The sequence below is a fragment of the Lepisma saccharinum genome, chromosome 8, assembly GCF_977018435.1.
Source record: "Lepisma saccharinum chromosome 8, izLepSacc3.1, whole genome shotgun sequence".
Lineage (NCBI taxonomy): Eukaryota > Metazoa > Arthropoda > Insecta > Zygentoma > Lepismatidae > Lepisma > Lepisma saccharinum.
This window is the reverse complement of record NC_139236.1, coordinates 68,444,617-68,465,530: the sequence shown is the minus strand read 5'-3', so window position 1 is coordinate 68,465,530 and position 20,914 is coordinate 68,444,617. Positions and strand designations below refer to the sequence as shown.

At 39.6% G+C, this 20,914-nt stretch overlaps 1 protein-coding gene across 1 annotated transcript in view; it reads right to left on the bottom strand.

Moving 5' to 3' along the window:
- LOC145991089 (luciferin sulfotransferase-like) overlaps positions 1-18,052 on the bottom strand; it is a 32,989-nt gene extending 14,937 nt beyond the window's left edge. The window contains exons 1-3 of the mRNA XM_083126821.1: positions 17,797-18,052; positions 13,744-13,840; positions 12,735-12,894 (exon numbers count right to left, since the gene is read on the bottom strand). Coding sequence (XP_082982947.1) covers positions 12,735-12,894; positions 13,744-13,840; positions 17,797-17,998 — 459 coding nt within the window. The 5' untranslated portion in view covers positions 17,999-18,052. The remainder of the gene's footprint in view (positions 1-12,734; positions 12,895-13,743; positions 13,841-17,796) is intronic.
- Positions 18,053-20,914: the final 2,862 nt, after the last annotated feature.

Genomic DNA, 20,914 nt, shown 5'->3' with positions numbered 1-20,914 from the left:
CTTATCATGTCCATAATTCCAACCTTTTCATTGTAAAAATTGTGGTTCCCAGCATTTTCCTCCCCAGCTATCACCAATAATCTATCTACAAGTTTCCTGACATCATCAACCCACACAAATTCTTTAGGCAGGGTGTTGTATTGTTTGATTCCACTCCCTGTCTTGATTTGTGACCATATGGGCTTGATTAAATTATTGTATTTTGCCCCACTGCTCGACTTGACTCTTTTTTGTGTGGGATCATTGTTCTGGTATAGAGCATCTGATTTTATTAATATTTCTTTGTAATAATCATAATCTTGATCTGTATAGCTGCCAGGCCTTTTCCGAGTCATCAATTCCCACAATCCAGGTGTGCCGGGGTACTTAACAAAAGCACCTTTTTCTCCAAGATGAGATTCTGAATATACAATTATATCATCCCCCATAAATGTTACTCTGAAATTGCCAATTCTATGTATGATGCTTCCATCATGCTCTGTGTCAGCATATAAGCCAAAAACCTCATCTTTATTGTCTTTAGGTGTTGTTAAATATTTTTGTGCAAGAAGACCCAATTCAATAGGATCCTGAGTAGCTTCAATTCTTCTAGGAGCAATAGGACTAGGTGTATGAATACTGGAAAGTGGGGTGAATGGATAATCTAATATGTTCCTTGCAGCTACAGGTACAAGCTCTGTGATCAAATTTTGATTTTGCTCTGTAACAGTTTTGATATTTTTACCTAATTCACTAATAGCATCAATTATAGGCTGTTCTGTTTGTTTGTGTTTTTCATAAATTCCTCGGTTCTCTGATTTCCATCCCTTAAATCTTTTTACAAGATAATCTCTTAATTTAAGATCATCAGTAATTGGCCTTTTCATGGTTATTTATATATGTTTCAAGGTCTAGAAAATTGTTAATTTTATTTCTGTATTTGCCAGTATTAGGTGTTCTTGTCATATCAATTGTGACAAACCCATAACTGTCCTGGTTCCAGCACCTGCTGCAAAACTTAGAAAAATCATTGTAGCTCAAGTCCCCACACACATATTCATCATGTATTTGTTTGAGGTTGGTATGGTCTTGATGAAACACACATATAAAATTGCTGTTGTCCCGGATCAGTTGCTTGGGTATTTTTGAAAAAGTCTGTGCCAGGTAGAAGCAATCAATGTTTTTGTGCCGGCCCTGTGTAAAGAAATTTCTAACCTTGTTTTGATTATCCAATATAATGTCATCAAACACAACAACAGAATTATCGAGACATTCATGGAGTGGCTTAACATCTGGTTCAAAAGTGGCTATATCCAATCCATCATATAGCTTTATCAACTGCTGATATTTTAATTGTTCCAAGCTCTTAGAAAAAATATACAAGTGCCTGTTTTTCCAGTCTAGCCAGTTGGGTGCCAATAAAAAATTATCAACCATTAGTGTAGTTTTACCACAAGCAGATGGCCCAACAATAAGACACCTAATATTATCAGGTAGCAACTTCCCATTTCTCTTATTCTGCTGTTCAGGTTCTGGCAGCCTCTTTATAACATCCCAGGTGCTCATATTATTATTTTGTTTGCATCGATCCAGCTGTGTTCTGGAAGTCCTAGCCATTTGACAAGTAACTTGTTGCCTTTTCTGCGGATAATTTTTTCTATGAGATATGTGTCAGGCTGTTTAGTTTTGCTGAGCTCTTGTTCATAGAACCTGCCTTTGAGAATTTCTCCTCGGTGATCCTTTATTATATATGTGTTAAGGGTCCCAGGTTTAACCTGAACCACTGTAAATAATTCAGTGCTCCAGTTTCTTGTAAAGCCTCTCTTGAATAAGTGCTTATATTTGCTGATTCTTACTTGATCACCAATCTTGTATTTGGCCTTTCTTGTTGTTGGCTGGTATCTAGGATAATATACAGTTCTGATCAATTTTTGCTCATCAGATGAAGTTACTTCAGAGGGTTTCATGTTGATTGTGGAATGGACAGAATTGTTATATTTATGTAGAAGTTCTGGAAGAATATTAATCCATTTATAATTACCTTGGAGGGTAAATTGTTTATACATAAGATTTTTTAAGGTTCTGTTGAATCTCTCTACAATTGAGGCCTTGAGGTCACTGTAACTCGAGTAATGTTTTATTGCCTGGCTTTTAATAAATTGTTGAAACACTGAATTATAAAATTCTTTGCCATTATCTGTTTGCAAATGGCGCGGGGATCTTCCACTCTGATTGATAATTGTCCTGATGGCTTCTGTAACACATTTTCCAGTCTTGGATTTGAGTGGCACAGCCCAGGCAAATTTTGAAAATGTATCTATGATAGTGAGTAGATACTTGTAGCCCTTGTTGATTTTGTCTAAGTTTTTCAACTGTCCACTTGCCATTTCAATCAAGTCGCTTTGCCATAAATCATCTATGCCCTTTGTGACTACTGGGAGTCTCTTAAAATTATGTCTGGCTTGTCTGTGTAATTCATCAACAATAATTTGTCTAGACATAATATGTAAACAAGAATATTGCAGCTATGGGGTGTTCAGCAGCTGAGACTGCAGGATTTTCTAAATATAATTTGTCTCCAATTTGTATTTTAAATTCCAGAGAGCCATCATCTTCAGTATAGGCTGTTTCTAATGTATTGGGATCTGTAAAATCCTCCAATTCTACACTGGTGATTTTCACTTTGTTATCAGCATTTGTTATTGATAAGGTGGGGTAGTGGTGTGCCTGTGGTTGAAGCCAATATTTGATCTTGATTGGTCTCAATGTGCCCCCAATAAAAAATTGGTAATAAAATTGTGCAGGGGACAGCATATATATTTTGCCACCTGGTGTAAATGGTGAATCATATTCTTTGTTGGGATGCTGTACAATTCAAGAATTACTGTATGTTTAGGATTTTCAATTATGCCTGTTATTTCTTTTTCTGCTGTGAGCAATCTGCTTGTTACAGATTCAAGGTGCTCATTGATGGTCCTAACAATCTCATCGTGCCCCGGCTTGATTCTTATGTCAATAGCAAGTTTCTTGTATTGTTGCACAATTTCTTGTAGCTGGGTGGCAAAAACAGACAGAGCATTTGCTTGATTGGATTCCATGGTCCCTAGCTGTTGCTTGATATTAGCTACAATTTGTTGCAAATTTTCAACAATTGCCAATTTTGAATTTTGAGCAGTAAGATCATGGACCTGTCTTCTGATATCCTCAAACAGGGCATGCAATTCATTAATATGTTGATTGGTTGGTAGAGTGGCCACTGTCTGTGTGAGATGTTTGATCTCTGCCTGGATATTCTTGATATCTTCTGATTTCAATATGCGATTCACTGCTCTCTTAATATTTTTAAGTTCCTGTGATGTGGGCAAATTTGATACTGTATTTTGCAAAAATTCAAGTGCCAATTTCACATTGTTTAATTCAGAAGCATCAGCCACATTTTGCATAGCATTTTGGAGCAGGGCTATATCTGCCTGAGAGGGTGTGGATTGTTGTAAAATTTCAAGTTTTGTTTGGATATCATCAATCAAATGATGAAAATGAGATAGTTCAGATTCAGTGTTGAGGTTTTCAAGCTTTGTGATTTGTTGCTGGACACTGACAAGTGTATCTACAATACCGGGCAATCTGGATTCTAGTACATTTGCCAAATCACTTTGCACTGCTGCTATTGTACCTTCAAGATGGGTTATGGAACTTTGAATTTTCCCAAAATCTTCATATGTTTCAAGTTGCAGCTTAATATTTGCAACACTCCGAGTTATTGCATTCAAAGCATCAGAAGATGGCAAATTGTTCATAAAATTTTCAAGTGTCTCAATTTTTTCTTTAACCTCGGCTATGGCATTGTTCAGAGGATCCAGATTAGGTATTTGGAGTGACTGAATCTGTTCTTTTAGAGTGGAAATCACTAGATCAAAATCTTCTTGTGATTTTATGCTTTTGACAATTGTTTGGAGCTGTGTCTGGACATTATTTATCTGCTCTTCCAATTGTTGTTTCAATTGCTCAGAGTTGTTAGCCTGGGTTTTAAATTTGGCTTGAAGAGCTGCTACAGCTTCTTCCAAACTTTGAAAATTATCTAATGTGGCCAAATCAGTATATTTCTGAAGCAGCAATTTGAGTTCAGAATCAATTTTAAGAAGAGGGTCCATGCATTGTGATTGTAAATTTGTAATTTCTAATTGAAGACTGGCATTGAGTGTAGTTTGTAAAGCTTGTAAATCACTTCTTAATTTCTTGACTCTGACATCAAGCATCAAAATCTCATCACTGTGATCTTCATGTCTTGTATGGCCAAAAATATCATTAGGCATTTTGTTTAGTGGTTATTTATTATTGAATATCTGATTCTTAATTCTATAAAAAAGGGTATAAGCTTATCATAGGATCCTGGGACCTCAATATATAAGCAGTCACCAGCAGAAACAGTATAAACAGTGCCAGAAATCATGTTTGAGTGCTTAATTCTGTAAATATTTCTCCCTACTGAAATTTTAACATCACCCTCAGGAGTTGTAATAAATTGCAATTGCCCACCTACAGGTAATTGGTAATGATTTAAATTATTGTTAAATATGTACAATATTTTGCCTGTTTCATCATCAATATCTGTAAGTATGCTGTTCAGATGAATAATTAACAAAGCACTCAGTTTAGACAGCATATCAGAAGAGGGTTGTGGTGTTGGCAGGTCCATAATACCTTGTTTTTTGAACCCAAATAAGTTCATAGGCATGTTTATTTATTTCAAATCATGCTCTGTGATTGGGCATTGATTCCCATTTTTCAAATCACAATGACCCCATGGTAAAGTATGTATGCCACATGATAAAATACATCTCTTATCATCATGTGGGTCCAGAGCCACTTTTCTTACAACATTTGAAGTCAATAAGTGATCCACACTCTGAATTCTGGATTCTGATGTTTTGATTAAACTCTGGGATTTGAGGCAATTTTTATAATCTTCAAATTGGAGCTCTTTTTCAACAGTTACTTTGCCAATACCCTTGGCCTTTTTGGCAGCAACACCACTACATGTTTTAAAACTGTACATCTTGGCACTTAACCCAGCAAATTCCACAATAACATCACCAAGTGTCTCATCTTTTAACTTGCCGGGCACCTTTTTGTTGTGGTGGTGTTGAATCTTTGTATCTTCACTGGTGTCAAAATATTTAAACAATTCAGGCTGTGACATATCTTGATAAACATCTTCTGTTTTAATATCAAGAATAAAACTATCCGTGTCCATGTACATCAATTTTACACAATCACCATAAAAAGGTTTCAAGACATCATAATACAATGTTAACATATGTGATTTGGCCAATTCCAATATTGCAGCCCCTACATAAATAGGTTTATCAAACTTAATCTTTGTTTTTTTTTCATATTAAAAAGTGCCATATTTTCATCATAAATTCTTCTATAATTGAAATTAGGCTTTGCAACCAATTTTTTGCTCAGGCTGGGGTCAGTAATTATTTTAACATCGGTATGTTTTCTGACATTTTCAATTGTTTTGCCATATACAGAATTGACCATCAATTTAAACAAGGCCTTATCAAATTGGCTCTTTGCAGATGTTCGAAGCTCCGTGTTTGTATTAATATATGATTTCAACCATTCTGAGTGCCTGAACCTCAAAACTTTGCCAATTTTGGTCACTTGAACACCATGTTTCATCAGGAACTGGAGGTTTTTGTAATATATGACATAGCCTTGTTTTGGCTCCAGTGTCATCATCAATTTCTTCTGTTTAGAGCCAGGTGAGCACTTAACCTCGGGAATTGGGGGCAGATCAGAAAATTTGTTATGTAAATTATCAGGAATTGTCAGATCAACCTCTAAGAATAGACCATAGTCACTGTCATCAAAATTCTTAAGATCTTCAATATTAAAATCTTCAACCCATTCAAGCCCTGCATATGGCAGTTTTTGCATCATGGCATGACCATACAGGCTGTTTGCATCTACATACAATATATAATTTGATGGCAATTCTGGATCATAATCAGGCATATATTTGTTATTTGCTCTGGCATATCTCTGGGAACATTGCACCATCCCCCCTCTTATATCTTCCTCCATAAACAGATACTTATTTTGATCTGGGATCAGATCCAATTGCTTTTTGGTGTTTAAAAACATTGCAGACCATGCTAGGCCCGGGGCACTGTAAAAATACACTGGGTCCAGTTTATAATTTTGCATAGAAGATTTTCTGAATGCCTGCATTATATCAGCTAAGAGGGTCACATCAAGTTTCAAATAAGCCATGTGATAATCACCAAATGTCTGGCATTTTAAATTGTTCCACATCAATTGGGCATGGTGATAATCTTCATCAGTGATTCCAGATCCACTGATTTTGCTGTAAAACTGTTCTTTTGGTGGCAGGGAACACTCATCAAATTTAGAAAAATCTGTAACATAATCATATGGATATACACCCTTCCGCCTAATTAATTTCAGGTCCTGATTTGGAAACAAGGCACATGTAATTTTGAATTGATCATCAGATAATTGAGTGGCCAGTGTAGCCAGGCTAGCCGATAAAATTCTGTAAGAATCAAGAAATCTTATGTGAATAGGAACACCATTAACTTTAATTATTTTGCTAATAGCAATATATTTCTCATCATTTTCAGCTAAAATATTTAAATTCTGCTTGTCAAACCCCTCATATCTGATCAAATGATGGAAATCATAATTGGATGCTCCATGGCAAAATATGGGGACAAATCTTGGTCTCTTGATCTTAATATTACAGCTATTACACAGGGCCATTAAGAATTTACCATCTGTATGAGAATGGTGTTTCACCTTGATATTTGTATCTGAAAATTCAGAATCACATACCGGGCATTTTTCTGCTTTGTTGAAATCTTCAATCTGTTTATCTGTTAAAGGCAACATGGGTTTTGATTTTAATAAGATGTTAGATGCTATGTCACGGCACTCATTTTCTATTCTATGTGCAAATATTTTGATGGCATCTGGTCCCATGTATGAATCTTTTTTAGTAACAACACCATCCTGTACAATCACATAACAAAAACTGGAAGGTTCATGTAGCTGGTATGGTGTAATTGAAGATTCTTCAGGATCTGGATTGCAGGATGCAAGAGATTTGAGAATTGATTCAAAATCACAGACAATATATGCTGGGTGTTCCAACAAGGCTTCAAACTTATTGAATTTTGCTTTTTCACTTGGATTGGGCATCACCATATGAACAGGTTTATGGTTGCCACAATATTTCAGATGCTCAATTAACTTGTTTTTGGCAATTTCTGCATTTTCTTCCCGAACCCTATTTACCATTTTTTGACCATCAAATACACTTAAACATCTTCTGCACAACTTGAATATTCTATTAGATTTGTCTAGTTGTGTTCTCACTAAAGCTTCAAGATTATGTATCAGAGTATAATGATATGTGCCATCCCGTTCAATTAAGAGCAAATCAATCGGAACAGCAGAATCATCATCAAATGTACTGATTCTGAGAGGTTCTATCAAGCAATTGCCACTGGAACAAATAAATACATTAATAGATAATTGTTTGCCATTGATATGCCTGGCCTTTTTTTCAAATTTATCAATATTCTGAACAGACATTGGATATTCTAAACCCTCCATTGCATCATCAAATTGATGTTCATGTTGTTTGTAATAATTTATTCTCTCAGGATGCCTTGAAACTGGATACAAAGCAGCTAATATACACCACAAAAAGCATTTCTGGTCGGTCTTTTCAATATTGACCACGGCTCTTTTGTTTTTAATATTATCAGGTAATGGCAGATATGTAGATCCTTGTAATGGGCTGAATTCAGAAATATTAACATATAACTTGTGTGGAGAACCGCATAGGTTCCATCCAGACTCTTTTGCTGCAAATTCAGAGTGTTTAATATTCAATTGATCTATCAACCTGCTTATTATTTTCTCTGAATTTGCATTTGAATATACAGGTACAGTTTCTGTTATGTGGGGCTGTGTAAATTTTGTGCCATTTGGTTTCTTATATTGAGTATACAATTTGAGGGACAGCTTATAAGAGCCATTTTGTGCATTAAGAATTGCCTGCAGATCAGGATTTACACTGCTCAAAAAATTCTGAATACCACATCTTGGCTCTGATACAAACCGGTGATCTCTTAATTGGCCATTAAAACTGCTATGGATGGGTTCATAGCGTGGCTGCTTTGCTGCTCTGGCATTAAGAGGTGCTTCATGCTTTCTTTTCAGACCAGATGTAGATGCTTGTGGGGGCAATGTTGATGACTGTGCAGAGCAAGTACCTTTATGTTTATATGTGAAGTATTGCATGCTGTATTTTCTATTGCATTTGGGGCATATTTTTGTGGGGGTTCTGTATTTGTCTGGGTTACAAATCTTTTGGTGTCTGGCCCAATTAGAGCTAAATATATTTTTATTGCATTGATTACAATATTTTTGATTTGGCATTTTTGCTGTTGTTTATTATATACAATTTCCTGGGTTTCAATTCAAAACTTTATACTGAATAAAAAATATCAGTTGGGTTCAGCAGTGTGATTTGTGTGTGTGTGTATATGTGTGTGTATGTGTGTTAATATTTTTTGGCTTTGGTATTTATATAAAATTTCCTGGGGTTCAATTCAAAACTCCATGCTTATTATGACAGGTTGTAAAGCCAATAGCTTACAAGTGGAAAAAGAGAATAAATATTCATTCACACTGACCCAGCGCAAATACCTGCACAAACATGCATATCTTGAATGGCAATGACCTTGTTATGTATTGATTTTTGTATAACAGGCTGGGACAAATATAAGCTTGACTCTAAATATGAGTGGATTACAACAATATTGTTCAATTAAACCAAACAGGCCTGTAAGTATGAGAAGCACTGTATCAACACATCTATTCTCCTCAGCCACTCTCACAATACTGGCTGATGCAATACTCAGGAATTTCTGTAAGTACTGGCGGTGAGGAGAAACATGCAAAGCAAAAATCAATACTACCGTCTCGGGAATTGCACACATTGCCACAGAGGAGAAACATGCAAACATATAATATAAGAAATGAGAGAATCACGGAGCAATTCTAGAAGAATTGCATTGTTTTAATATTAGATAAACAATTGAACCTGGTATCCAATTGAACTTAAACCTGAAGTAAATATGTATAGGTGGGTATGGGTTTTTGCTTAATTTCAGGTGTAGCCAAAAAAATATCAATTTTTGACAAGTTTATGGACAAAAATTTGGCTGATGCAATTTTTGTAAGTATAGACAAATCAATCTGAGGGGGCTCTTCCTTTCACAAAAAATTCCAGAGGGCATTTTTACAAAAATCTTGGATTAGGCAGGGTTCCACACTAGAGCAAAAAACTCATATGGGCATGTTGAGCTTGTTTTAAGTATAGCCAAACCTGCTTGAGGGGGGCTCTTCCTTTCCTGGGTTTATAATATCATCAATACAACTACTCAGCACCGATGGGATGTCACACAGAGGTCGTTCGCCAGCAGGACAAACACAGCAACTACGGGCACAGGAGGTTATTGCCAATGAAAGGTGCACGTGCAGATAGGACCACGTACCCCGTACAGACGTTGTTACAAACGTCGTGATGGGGCCCAATCAGCCTCTTAGAAATGAAGCCGGAGGCACATCGCTGGGTGGGAGCGGGCGAAAGGCTGGTGGAGTGTCGTACGGACCCCACCACTCCGTACGGTGGACGACACTAATGGACGAGGTCGGAATGTTTCCATCCCGATCACCAGGTCCACCGTGCCCACACCTGACGCGGCTGCTTGCTTCCGAGCGCAACCCCAGCCGAACAACTCGAGTCCCTCCTCGGCCGCAGCCTTCCGCTCTGAAACCAAGCGTGGCCTCTCACACCACCGCAGCCGCACACTGCCGCGTGGGTGTGAGACCGGGCCGAGCAAGGCTGGACAGATAAACTGCGTGGGACAATCGTGTAATGAAGCTACGTGGGGGTATGCACGTCTGTTCAACTGCTGGGTTACCCTACATTGGTGTACACAAACACCACACGATCGTACGTAGTGCTCCCCGTCGGCTCGAGCAAGACGGACGAAGTAAGTGTTGTGGGTGAATGGGGCAAGAATGAAGGACGCTACATGTGTTCCACGATGACAAGGCCCCAGAGTACATAGCCCCACCTGACGGCAGTGGTCAGGTAGTGAAGAGCACAGGCACGGGTGGCTCAGGAACGTCAGCTGATTGTACCACAGCGCCGTGCGGACGTGTGGGCTGATTGGAAGTGCAGCGTCAGGGAGCGTGTCAGTGAAAGAGCCGGTGCGGTGGTGGTGTGCTTGACGTACGACAATTGAGTACGTTGTTTCGAAGCCGTTGTGACCAGTGTGTGTGTGTGTGCCACCTGTGCACTGCAGTACAGTATTCCATAATTGGCACTATCCTCACCGTACCATGGAACGCTACACATTTGTAGAACTGAGAGACATGCATTTTGTCTACGGCCTTGCAGATGGCAATGGCCGAGCAGCTGCACGCCTTTATCGCGGACGGTATCCGGAGAGGCGACAACCCGACAGCAGGTTGTTTTCGAACGTGCACCGTACCCTTGGTGAATCGGGTGTGTTACGTGCAGGCCATCATGTCGGTCACCCAAGACATGTGCGCACCGCGGCGGTCGAGGAGGACGTACTTGCTCGCGTGGACGACACACCGTCCACTAGCACCCGTAGCATTGCACGTGCAGTGGGAGTATCACAGTCGACAGTGTGGCGTGTCCTTCATGATGATCTGCTGTATCCCTATCATCCACAGCGAGTCCACGCGTTGCAGGCTGGGGATTACCCACGACGTGTGGAATTCTGTCAACGACTGTTGCAGTTTTGTACCGACGATCCCCGTTTTTGGAGCCATGTGCTTTTCACGGACGAGGCAACATTCACCCGTGAGGGCATCTTCAATTGCCGAAACAGCCATGTGTGGGATTATGAAAATCCACATGCAGCAGTCGAGGTGCACCATCAGACCCAGTTTGCAGTGAATATCTGGGCAGGTATCATCGATGAACAGATTATCGGTCCATACCTGCTGCCACCACGTTTAAATGGCCGCCTCTATCGCACCTTTCTTGCATCGGTCCTTCGAGAGCTGCTAGAAGATGTACCCCTCAACGTGCGACATCGTATGTGGTTTCAATTAGATGGAGCGCCTGCACATTTTGATGGCACAGTGCGAACCCTTTTGCACCGTACCTACCCACAGCGCTGGATCGGCAGAGAGGGCCCCGTCCCCTGGCCCGCCCGTTCGCCTGACCTCACACCAATGGATTATGGATTTCTTCTTGTGGGGCCATGTGAAAACACTCGTCTACGAGACCCCGGTGCCTGACAAGGAAACATTGGTAGCGCCGATACTTGCAGCATCGGCCGAGGTGTGTACCATGCCAGGGATTTTTGATAGGGTTCGCCAGAATTTCCTGCGACGCTGCAATGCCTGCATTGAATGTGGTGGTCGTCAATTTGAGCAACTTTTGTAACAACGTCAGTCCGGGGTACGACTACGTACTACGTACTATTCCTATCTGTAAGTGCACCTTTGCGTGGCAATAAACCTCCTGTGCCCGTAGTTGCTGTGTTTGTCCTGCTGGCGCACGACCTCTGTGTGACATCCCCTCGGTGCTGCTACGGGGAATCCCTCGTCCCGCATTTGTTGTCTCCTTGACAGGTACCATTCCCCGTCCGGTCCTCTTTCTCTTTTGTTGAACCGTGCTTTGTTCTTGCTGCGGTGTCTCCCCACTGTGTTTGGGGACTCCCCACGCGCTGCATGTGTTTGTTTCCCGCTGTGCAATTGCTACTTCATGCTTCATTGCTTCTTTTGTCCCTACCGTTGTCGATCGCTACTCTTTCCCTTCACTTGTCTTGCGGGACACTCCTATTTCCTTTGTGGAACCCCATGCGCATGCGTTGCGCAGCTGCCGCCTAGTGTTTTTCGGATGGGCGACTTTGGTGTTCCTTTTGACTTCGTTTGTTCCGCCTTTCTATCTTCACTGGTACTGGCTGTACAGAGGTGTGAAGTTCATTTTCACACGTTTTCGGCGTTGTCTAGCTCCTCACGGAGGCATCTCTCGGCAAAGTGGAAGGGGAACTTTCGTCTCTATTTCATGGGAGGTATCTGTGGTTTTCGTTTGTACTATACCTTTAGAATCACCCTGTATGTGAGTGTTCGTTTATCAATTTCATCTAATCATCACTCATTGTCATCGTCGTCATTAGGAAAAAGTGGCCTAAAAGCGATGAAAATATACAAAATACAAGAAAAAGCTTTAAAAGAGAAAAAAAATTAGTTTGACCTCTCACATAAAACTCGATTGGGGGGAGGGAGGGGATTTGAAATCTGTGAACTCATTTAGATGGTAAAATGTGAAAAACAACATAACCTCGTTCCTGCATTTTAAACATTTTTTCACTCTAACGTAGATCTTACGTTGATTATTCTGTTATAATACTGTCTGAGTTTAATTTATTTTATTAACCATAAAAATAACAAACTTTCTTATTTTATGCAACTTAAAATTAACGATGCCAATTTATAGGGAGGGTCGACGGACCGGTTCGTTCACCACCCCCACCCCGTCCAACGTCCATGGAGGAATGAAAGCATTAAAATATTTCGGGACTTGTAACTTGGAAAATGTTACTGTAGATAAAAATGCCATTCAGTGTAATAATAACAGCAACAGTGAGACAATCCATACATACTTTCGGTTTCCGTTCTTCTAGCTGGGTAGGTAAAAGGCTCCAAGGGAGATGGCTCTTGATGAAGCGAGGCGAGGACATCTGCTCTGTTAACTGGATCGTGTCCTTTAAGCTGTCTGGTAATGATTCAATGTCAGGTGATAATAATTCCAGAGACGATATTCTGTACAAGAAAACAAAACCGAGAGTTAACAATTCTTGCTAATAACAACAATGAAAAAGCCTTGTTACGCAGTGCAATCAACAGCAAAACAATTGAGAATTCGGATTTCTTGACACAGCATAATTTCACAGAATGCTCTTTATGTATTCGAAAACTAATGGCGAAGCTAAAATGTGACGAAAATGAGCCACGTCTTGGTCACCTCTCCATATATCATGATATTATTGTCCTATACAGGGTGATTCAAAAAGTCCGGTCTGATAGGATAATTGCGTGATTATAATTAGTGCACAAAGCGAAAGGTTAGTCCGGAATACGGTATGTCAGCGCAATACTACACTGTACTTGGTAAATTTTAAAAAATGATGACGATAATTACAAGCAGAGTGAAATAGTAAAAGACGTGAACATACGACATTCGCAGCCACCCCCTTAACTTCCAGACTACTAGAAAAGGTGCATAACACCAGTCAGCCTCAACGTTGCATGCTACGTCGAGAATTCAAGTACTTTAGATTGAAATCACATATTGTCAACAACTTTGGATCTTTTCATTTCTCGCTGTGTGCACTAATAACGGAGCTGACCTATGAGATCGGACTTTTGAATCACCGTGTATATAATTTTCTGCGTTAACTTTCGAACGTCTGACAATGTTTGTCACGCTTGTCATCCACTTTGACTCCTAATTCTTTTCTGGGGTCAATACTGGTGAAAACAGACTCAAATGTGCAATTCCTGTAGCCCTGTAAGTGGCTTTCACTCCAATGTGCTTGAATTTTTCAACGTAATAGCATGAAATCATAACTAAAGATGGATCAGATCCTGGATGTGTTGTTTCATACTTACTCAAGGAAAGGGAATCTTTCAAACAGGCCTTTCTTAGCTCCTTCGAGATCCACATTATTAGCTATACACCAAACCATTTCTTGAGTCCATGTAGTCCCTGTAAGAAACGAAACAATTCTTCAAAGGGCTGCTGGCAAATTGGAATGAAAATTTCAAGGAAGTTGCGGAAATCGTGTTTGTAAAATATCATGTTTCAAGTCATATTATCATCATAGGTAATGTCTCTATTAATAGGCTGTTTATGGAAGGGATTTATAAGCATTTTGAAGCCTTGGCCAGAAAGTGAGTTACAGATATAGCAAACCTGCAGTTTGTAATACAGTGCGTTCGTTTTGCCTCTGGGCCGAGATCAGTGACGTGCACTGAGGAGTAGCTAGTCTAGCAGAGATAGATTAATCAATCTCACATCTTTAATTATTTTCAAATCACAATATTTATTGTCTTGTTAAAGCCACAGTTCATATGCAACACTTTCTTTTTCACGCGCTTCTCGTCCCTCGTTGCGATCCGAGGGGAAAACTGGCCTAGCTCGCTCTTCTTCCGCCTTAGCAGTTCCAGGTAGAAACGGGTTTACAGAGGAAAAGGGAAGATTTCTGCCTCTACCTCCCTTGCCCCCTCAACCCCGCTGCAATGGTTGAAAGCCCGTGCTTTCAGGTCATCCAGTCTATCTCCTATAGGACAGATAGGTGATTGGTTTCCATTCGATTTCATTGTAAATCCTCTAAGAACTCAAGGGAAAATTTTCTGCAGTACTTATGTTCTTTGTATTTACACAACCTTTTACACGTTGTACAATATGTAGTATGTATAATATGGGATGTAATATTATTATTTATGAAATGGGAACGCGTTATGTGCAGACAATAATGTTATGCTTTCTTTATTTTTTGTTTGTTTTGTTTTTCAAATATGGAATATAATAATGATTAAATTACAAATATTTGCTCAGGTTCTCTCTCGCTCTCGTTTCAGTAGTGGTTTTTTTTTAAATATACTAATCTCTTGGCCTCCAACGGGTGTATTTATTTGGGCAAGAGATCGCACAATCATATTGTTGTTGGTTTGGTTTATTTTACTTCGCTTTTCTGCCACATTTGGTTATCGCGAAAATGAGGATGATGTGATTAAATTAATGAAGGAACCTCGAACAATCCAGGCCGGAATTCGAACCCGTGATGAGCGTGGATTCTTGTTCCTGTGTTGTACTCTGCAGTGAATAATGAAATAATTTGAAATGAAAAATATATCTCAGGACTCAAGAAGCCAAATGAATATTATTGAAGAAACTACAAAAAAGTGTGTTTTGTTACCTGTTTTGTGGGGCTGACACCAGGAGTTCCGGGTTTGAACCCCGACCTGGGCATGGGTGTTCATTCTGTTTGTTCCTTCATTAATTTATCGTATCATCTTCGCAATTAACCAAATGTGAGAAACACAAATCATTGATTGGTTGCTTGATTTGGTTTATTTTACTTCGCTTTTGCGCCACTTTTGGCTAATCGCGAAGATGATACAATACAATTGATGAAGGGACACACTCAAAGAATACCCATGGCCAAGCCGAGATTCGAACCCAGGATCTCTGGCTTAGTAGTCAAATCAAATCTTTTTTATTTTCAAATGGGGGTGGGGGTTACGTGTACTTTTTTAGTACTCATTCATCATTTTGCAATCTTTTCCTGTTATTGACGTTCTATTTTTAGAAATACTGGGCTCTAAAGGGGGGAGGGGTATAAGCCACACCAACCCACCCCCTTTTTGAGCACGTCACTGATTGCTACCCCAAGTGTCGACGTCACCGCACGTCACTGGCCGAGATAGCACGTGACATGGTACAGATGCCGGCATTTTCGTCCCGTTAAGTCTCGCTTATTTACGCACGTATCTTTAGCATGTAGACAATTATATTTATATTGCATAACGAGTACGAACCTGTTATAAGAGTTGTTCACGAGCTATCTCGGCCCAGAGCCAAAACGAACGCACTGTATTACAAGGTAAATTGTCCGTCATTATTGCCATTTACTTTGTATGACGCAATCTGAGGATAAAGATTTTGAATTCAAATAAAACGATGCAGTTGATAACCCCTGCATTCAGACAGACCAAAAAACAAATCAGCCGAATCCGTCGCTGGTGTCTACTGTGTATAATCTTCAACATCAAAGCAGTTCGATCTTTAAAAATAAAAATAATTTCATTAAACTTTAATATCCTTCTAAACATTTGACATATTATATAATTTTTTGTCGATTTTGAGCGTTACATGCAGTGACGACCAATAAAGGGGGCAGTTCCCCCGCCACATTTTGCCCCCGCGACCATAGCTAAGTCTAGTCTATCAAGAAAAAGTAAATCCTTGCTTCCCCAGTTTAGGTACCCAAATCTTATTGGATGTGTTCACTAACAGATGTGTTTCGTGTATTCAGATGTTCAAGCTAACATCTGCATATTATCGTTTCACATGCCAGTGATAGATCAATTTATCAGCATCACTTCACAACAAAGTAACAATGCCACGTTCTGCTCCTTAGTGACAGGTCGGGAATGAGTGGAATAAACATTTATGACAACAGGAATGTGATGAATCATTATACATCAGTATTCATCTACAGCAACACAAATGTTGTCTGGTTTGGTATCTGTGGGTGGGTGGTTGTAGAATTGTCCATTATATCGCCATGTGTATTCTCTTAGTTTTACGCAATGAGGGTTTCAAGAATTGAAACAAAACACCAAACAAGCTGCTGACAACCTCTGCATTAGCATACTTAAGAATCTACTTCTTAAAAACACAGGATGAAAATAGTCGAATAAATTTACCTGCAATAACATATCTTGGATTCAGTTGAATTGTTGTTTTAAGTTCACTTTATGCGCAGATAGGCTAATCTTGACTGGGCCTACAGTTTTTAAAGTGATATCCGAAACGCTGTTCAGTATGTCTCCACTGGGTATCGAACACGGGATCCCTTGCTAAGACGACGGCGTTACCAATACGCCATCGGGGAGGCCGTGTATCTTGTGTTCAGCCTAGGGCTCAGTGTGGGAACAAATATGAAAAAAATGAAGACAAATCACCTTACTCCTAAGTAATTTCCAATTTCTTTGGAAATGGTTATCGAGACAATCATTCTTTATACCACGTAGTAGCTAAAAGTTGGGAGAATATTGCGAAGTGGAAGTATTCCTCGGCAAATTGTCCATGACTAAAAGTTTGTTTTATGTCCACTAAGCTCAGATAGATTAATCTGGACTTTTATCTACAGTTTAAAGTGGGGTCTGCCTCCGGTGATCGAACGCGAGCCCTTGGAACACGACGAGCCAACTGTTCCATTAGGGTTCTGTGCTAACAATTGAGTGAAAACGAAAACCTTTTACATTACGTTCTCCGAAACGGATTTTTATGCAGGACATCTCCACCCCTTACTCTGTAAATACACGTGTCAGTGCTTCAAAATCTTTCGGTGATCAAACGTGTTGATCTCGCCACTGACGGTCCCAGGTTCGAATCGTGACGTGGGAACTCTTTTGTGAGTACCCCTTCATAAGTTTCAGCTAATCATTCATTTTTCGTCGTGATTAGACTAATGAAAAAGATAAGCGACGTAAAATAGGAAAAATACAATGCAAAATCTTTAGAAAACGACGTCTAAATGTTAGTTATAGTATATAAAATAATGAAAACTTCAAACAATCGACGATGGATAATCGTATTCTGGATCGGACAATCTTGGCTAGAGGTGTTCAAACTTTTTTACATGAGTAATTTTAAGTCCACTTTATGCACAGGAAAGCTAATGGGGACTGGACCTACAATTTAAAGTGAGATCTGATCGAACCACTATGTACTACCACCGCGGTGGATGTTTCGTGTTTATCCCATTCATCTGTTCATCCTTAATCCTCATCGTCGCGATTAACCCAAGAGGCAGAAACGCTACGTGCAGTAAACAAAACAGTAAAAGACCATATCAGATGATATAAATATACGCAGGACAAAACTCAAGAAAGAAAAACAATAAAAACGTTCGACTTGTGTCACTTACTCACCTGCTTTCGGAAAACTCACAACCCAAACGTCATCAGACCTCACTTCAAAATTGCGAATTCGTTCAGCGTAGTTCTTCTCGTAGTATGGTGGCGTCAGTACGCATTTGGTCTTGTTGTCTTTTGCCAAACCTACATCCTTAATGCCAAGCATTAATTCCCGAGCTTTAAGCGATAGTTTATCGTTGAGTTTTTCGTGTTTCATCTTGCAAACTCTTCCGTTTCAATTGCAGCAAGAAATGCACAACGGATCACTGATGTGATAGATTACGTAATGCCACTTGGTGCACGTGACGTTTCCCATTCGAGTGTGTTCTTTAATCAAACAAGCGATCTAGGGCTAAAGGTCATTTCGCAATACTTGGGCTGTTATCGAATCATCACAATGTCAAACCAGCTTCCTCTCGAGATTAGACTAACTTCATATCATGTTTTGGTATTTCATGCGATAAAATCAAAACTGGTGGTGGGGGGATACTTTCGTATTTGCGTCATATTGACATGGTTGTAAACATTCCCGTCATTTCAAGATTACCTGTATGAAAAAGAAAGAAGAAATTTGTTAAATGCAAATTACGGGAATGCAGCAGAAAACAGACAATATGTGCAGAAGGGCAAACAGTAAGCCTTAAAATAAATACGGATAGTACCAGTTTTCATGATTTAGAAAATAGTGATCAGTGTAGGCGATGATTACCTACTGTTTCACCGAATACCCCAGAGACAAATATCTCCTTGGCAAAATTTTCGGCGAAATGGGAATTCCCGTTTTGCCGAATCCCCTTTCGCCGAATATTCTGAGCCGAGGGAATTTTCCCTCTGCCGGGAAATTTCAGGAACTGAAGGGGAAAAAATCTACCCATCTCAATAGGCTGTTGATGGAAAAGAGAAAATGAGGGTGAGAAGATCGTTCCTGCCATATTGATACTGCCTCGAGCTCCAGAGAATGTTGAACGAGGAAGTCACAGGCGACGTCATTACTCCTTTACCATAATACGGTAGTGTCCATGGAAGGGGGAGACCTGCACGATCACCATAATCACCAAGGAGTGTAACTCACCTTACGAGCATAGGCAACAGTACTGCTAGTGTCAAATAGGCCCGTGATTGAAAGGTAAACAAAACACAATATATCAGAACAAGAGTTCCTCATTCTGTATCGAACGCTCATTGTGATCGGAGGACAATCTCTTGGTAAAGTGTTCAACGTACATTAAGAACATGGCACAAAGACGTCAGCGAGAATCAATCGAACGTCTTTTAGCAGGTTAAACACAGACTGAAGTCACGGCAGCGTTGACTGTGCCACAGTCATTTCCAGGCTTTGACAGTAGATGTTCATGGTAGGCCAGAACAAGGTTGTCAATGAGTAGCAACACCACAACAGGGCCGATATCTGGCTTTAACAGCACGACGAAACCGGACGATGCCTGCAAGACAACTTTCCTTAAAGCTTGCAGTCACCTCAGGGGTTATAGTTTCTCTCACCAAACTGTGTACCGGAGACTCAGGACAGCTGTTCTCTACGAGTATGTGTGTCCCGCTTGATCCAGTGCACAGTGGAGTCAGCATCATCGAAATTGAAGCCTGAAGGAACAGAGGAAGGTGTCCTTTCACAGATCAGTTCAGATTTAGTTTGCAAAATGATTCCCCTCGCACATTCATCTGGAGAGAACCTCGATCACGATTTAATCCAAGGAATATCATGGAAAGGGATCAGTTTAGTCGAGATGGATGGGAAGACATCATGCTCAATAGACGTACAGAGCTGCACGTCTCTGCTGGAGGTGCTCTTACTGCCCAGAAGCACAGAAACGAGGTACTCCAACAACATGTCCGACTTTTCAAAGGTGCAGTCGGCTCAGACTTCAACTTCAAGGATAATACATGTGCGCATCGAACCAAATTGGTAGATAACTTTCTTCAAGGTGAATAAATCCACCGCATGGACTGGCCACCAAGGTTCTCAGACATAAATCCTGTAGTGTCTTAAGGAGACGAGTTAGTTCGCGATCCTTCACCAAATACATTTCCAGAGCTAAGCACTCCTCTTCATGGGAAATGGAACCAGATGCAAGTAGAACTCTTGAACCAACTTGCAATTGCGTGCTACATCGTTGCAAGGTTGTATAGCTGTTAGAGATAACTTCATCCGATACAAGCTCCTTTTTTTCGTCAAGCAAGTATCTTCTATTCTCTTATTTTTTGCTTGTGTCTTTGCACTAAAAAAACAATTGTTAATTTCGTGCATTTCACTCTATTGTATACCATATAACGTTTTGATTAATTTTCACTATGTTTTATGCAGGTCTGTCATTTTATTAATAAAACATTTTCTCATATCTTAGTTATGCTTAACTTTTGGACACTTCTGTAGTTATAAAAAATTATAATAATATTTTTCACTCTATAATTATTAACAGAAAATGCCTCTGGAAAAATTTGATAATCGAACTCTAAATCAGGATGTGGACAGTATATTATGTTCAGAACCTCCAAGGTGGCCATCTTGGATTTCGGACGTCATGTATGGTTTCTGAAAGTTGGTAAATTTATTGCGGTTGGAAACTTTGACAAGCATCCTAATAACGATTTTTGTTCCGCCAAATATAGTGCACTTCGTAAAATAACTTGGTGACATGGCAAGGCAAGATAAGTGTGAACATTTTGTTGTAATATGCATTGTAACTTTCAATGAGCTTAGAGATTTGTGTACATAATGATATTTTATAACATTGGTTATTTTCTAAAAATAATCACGTGAACGGCAAGGAAGTAGTGCAACTTAGTAATATTGCCTGACTTGTCCTTAAACTATCAAAGCCAAAGGGTGACATAAAATTGAAGTGAAGTGAAGTGGTAAAGTGATTTTTTTCAAAACATGTCCAAAGTCTGTGGATACGACACACTCACACTTCAATTATACTTGGGACGGGACTCTCAATTGTAAGTGAGAACTGAACCACTATGTGCCTACCACCTGCTATCGAACCCAGAGCCACTTTATTACAAGGGGACTAATTTACAACACAACATACGAAAGTCTATCTCTTATGTCACGAAATTTATCAATTTCTAATTTAGCTCACGATTAAGCTGGAGAACTATAAAATTAACTCTC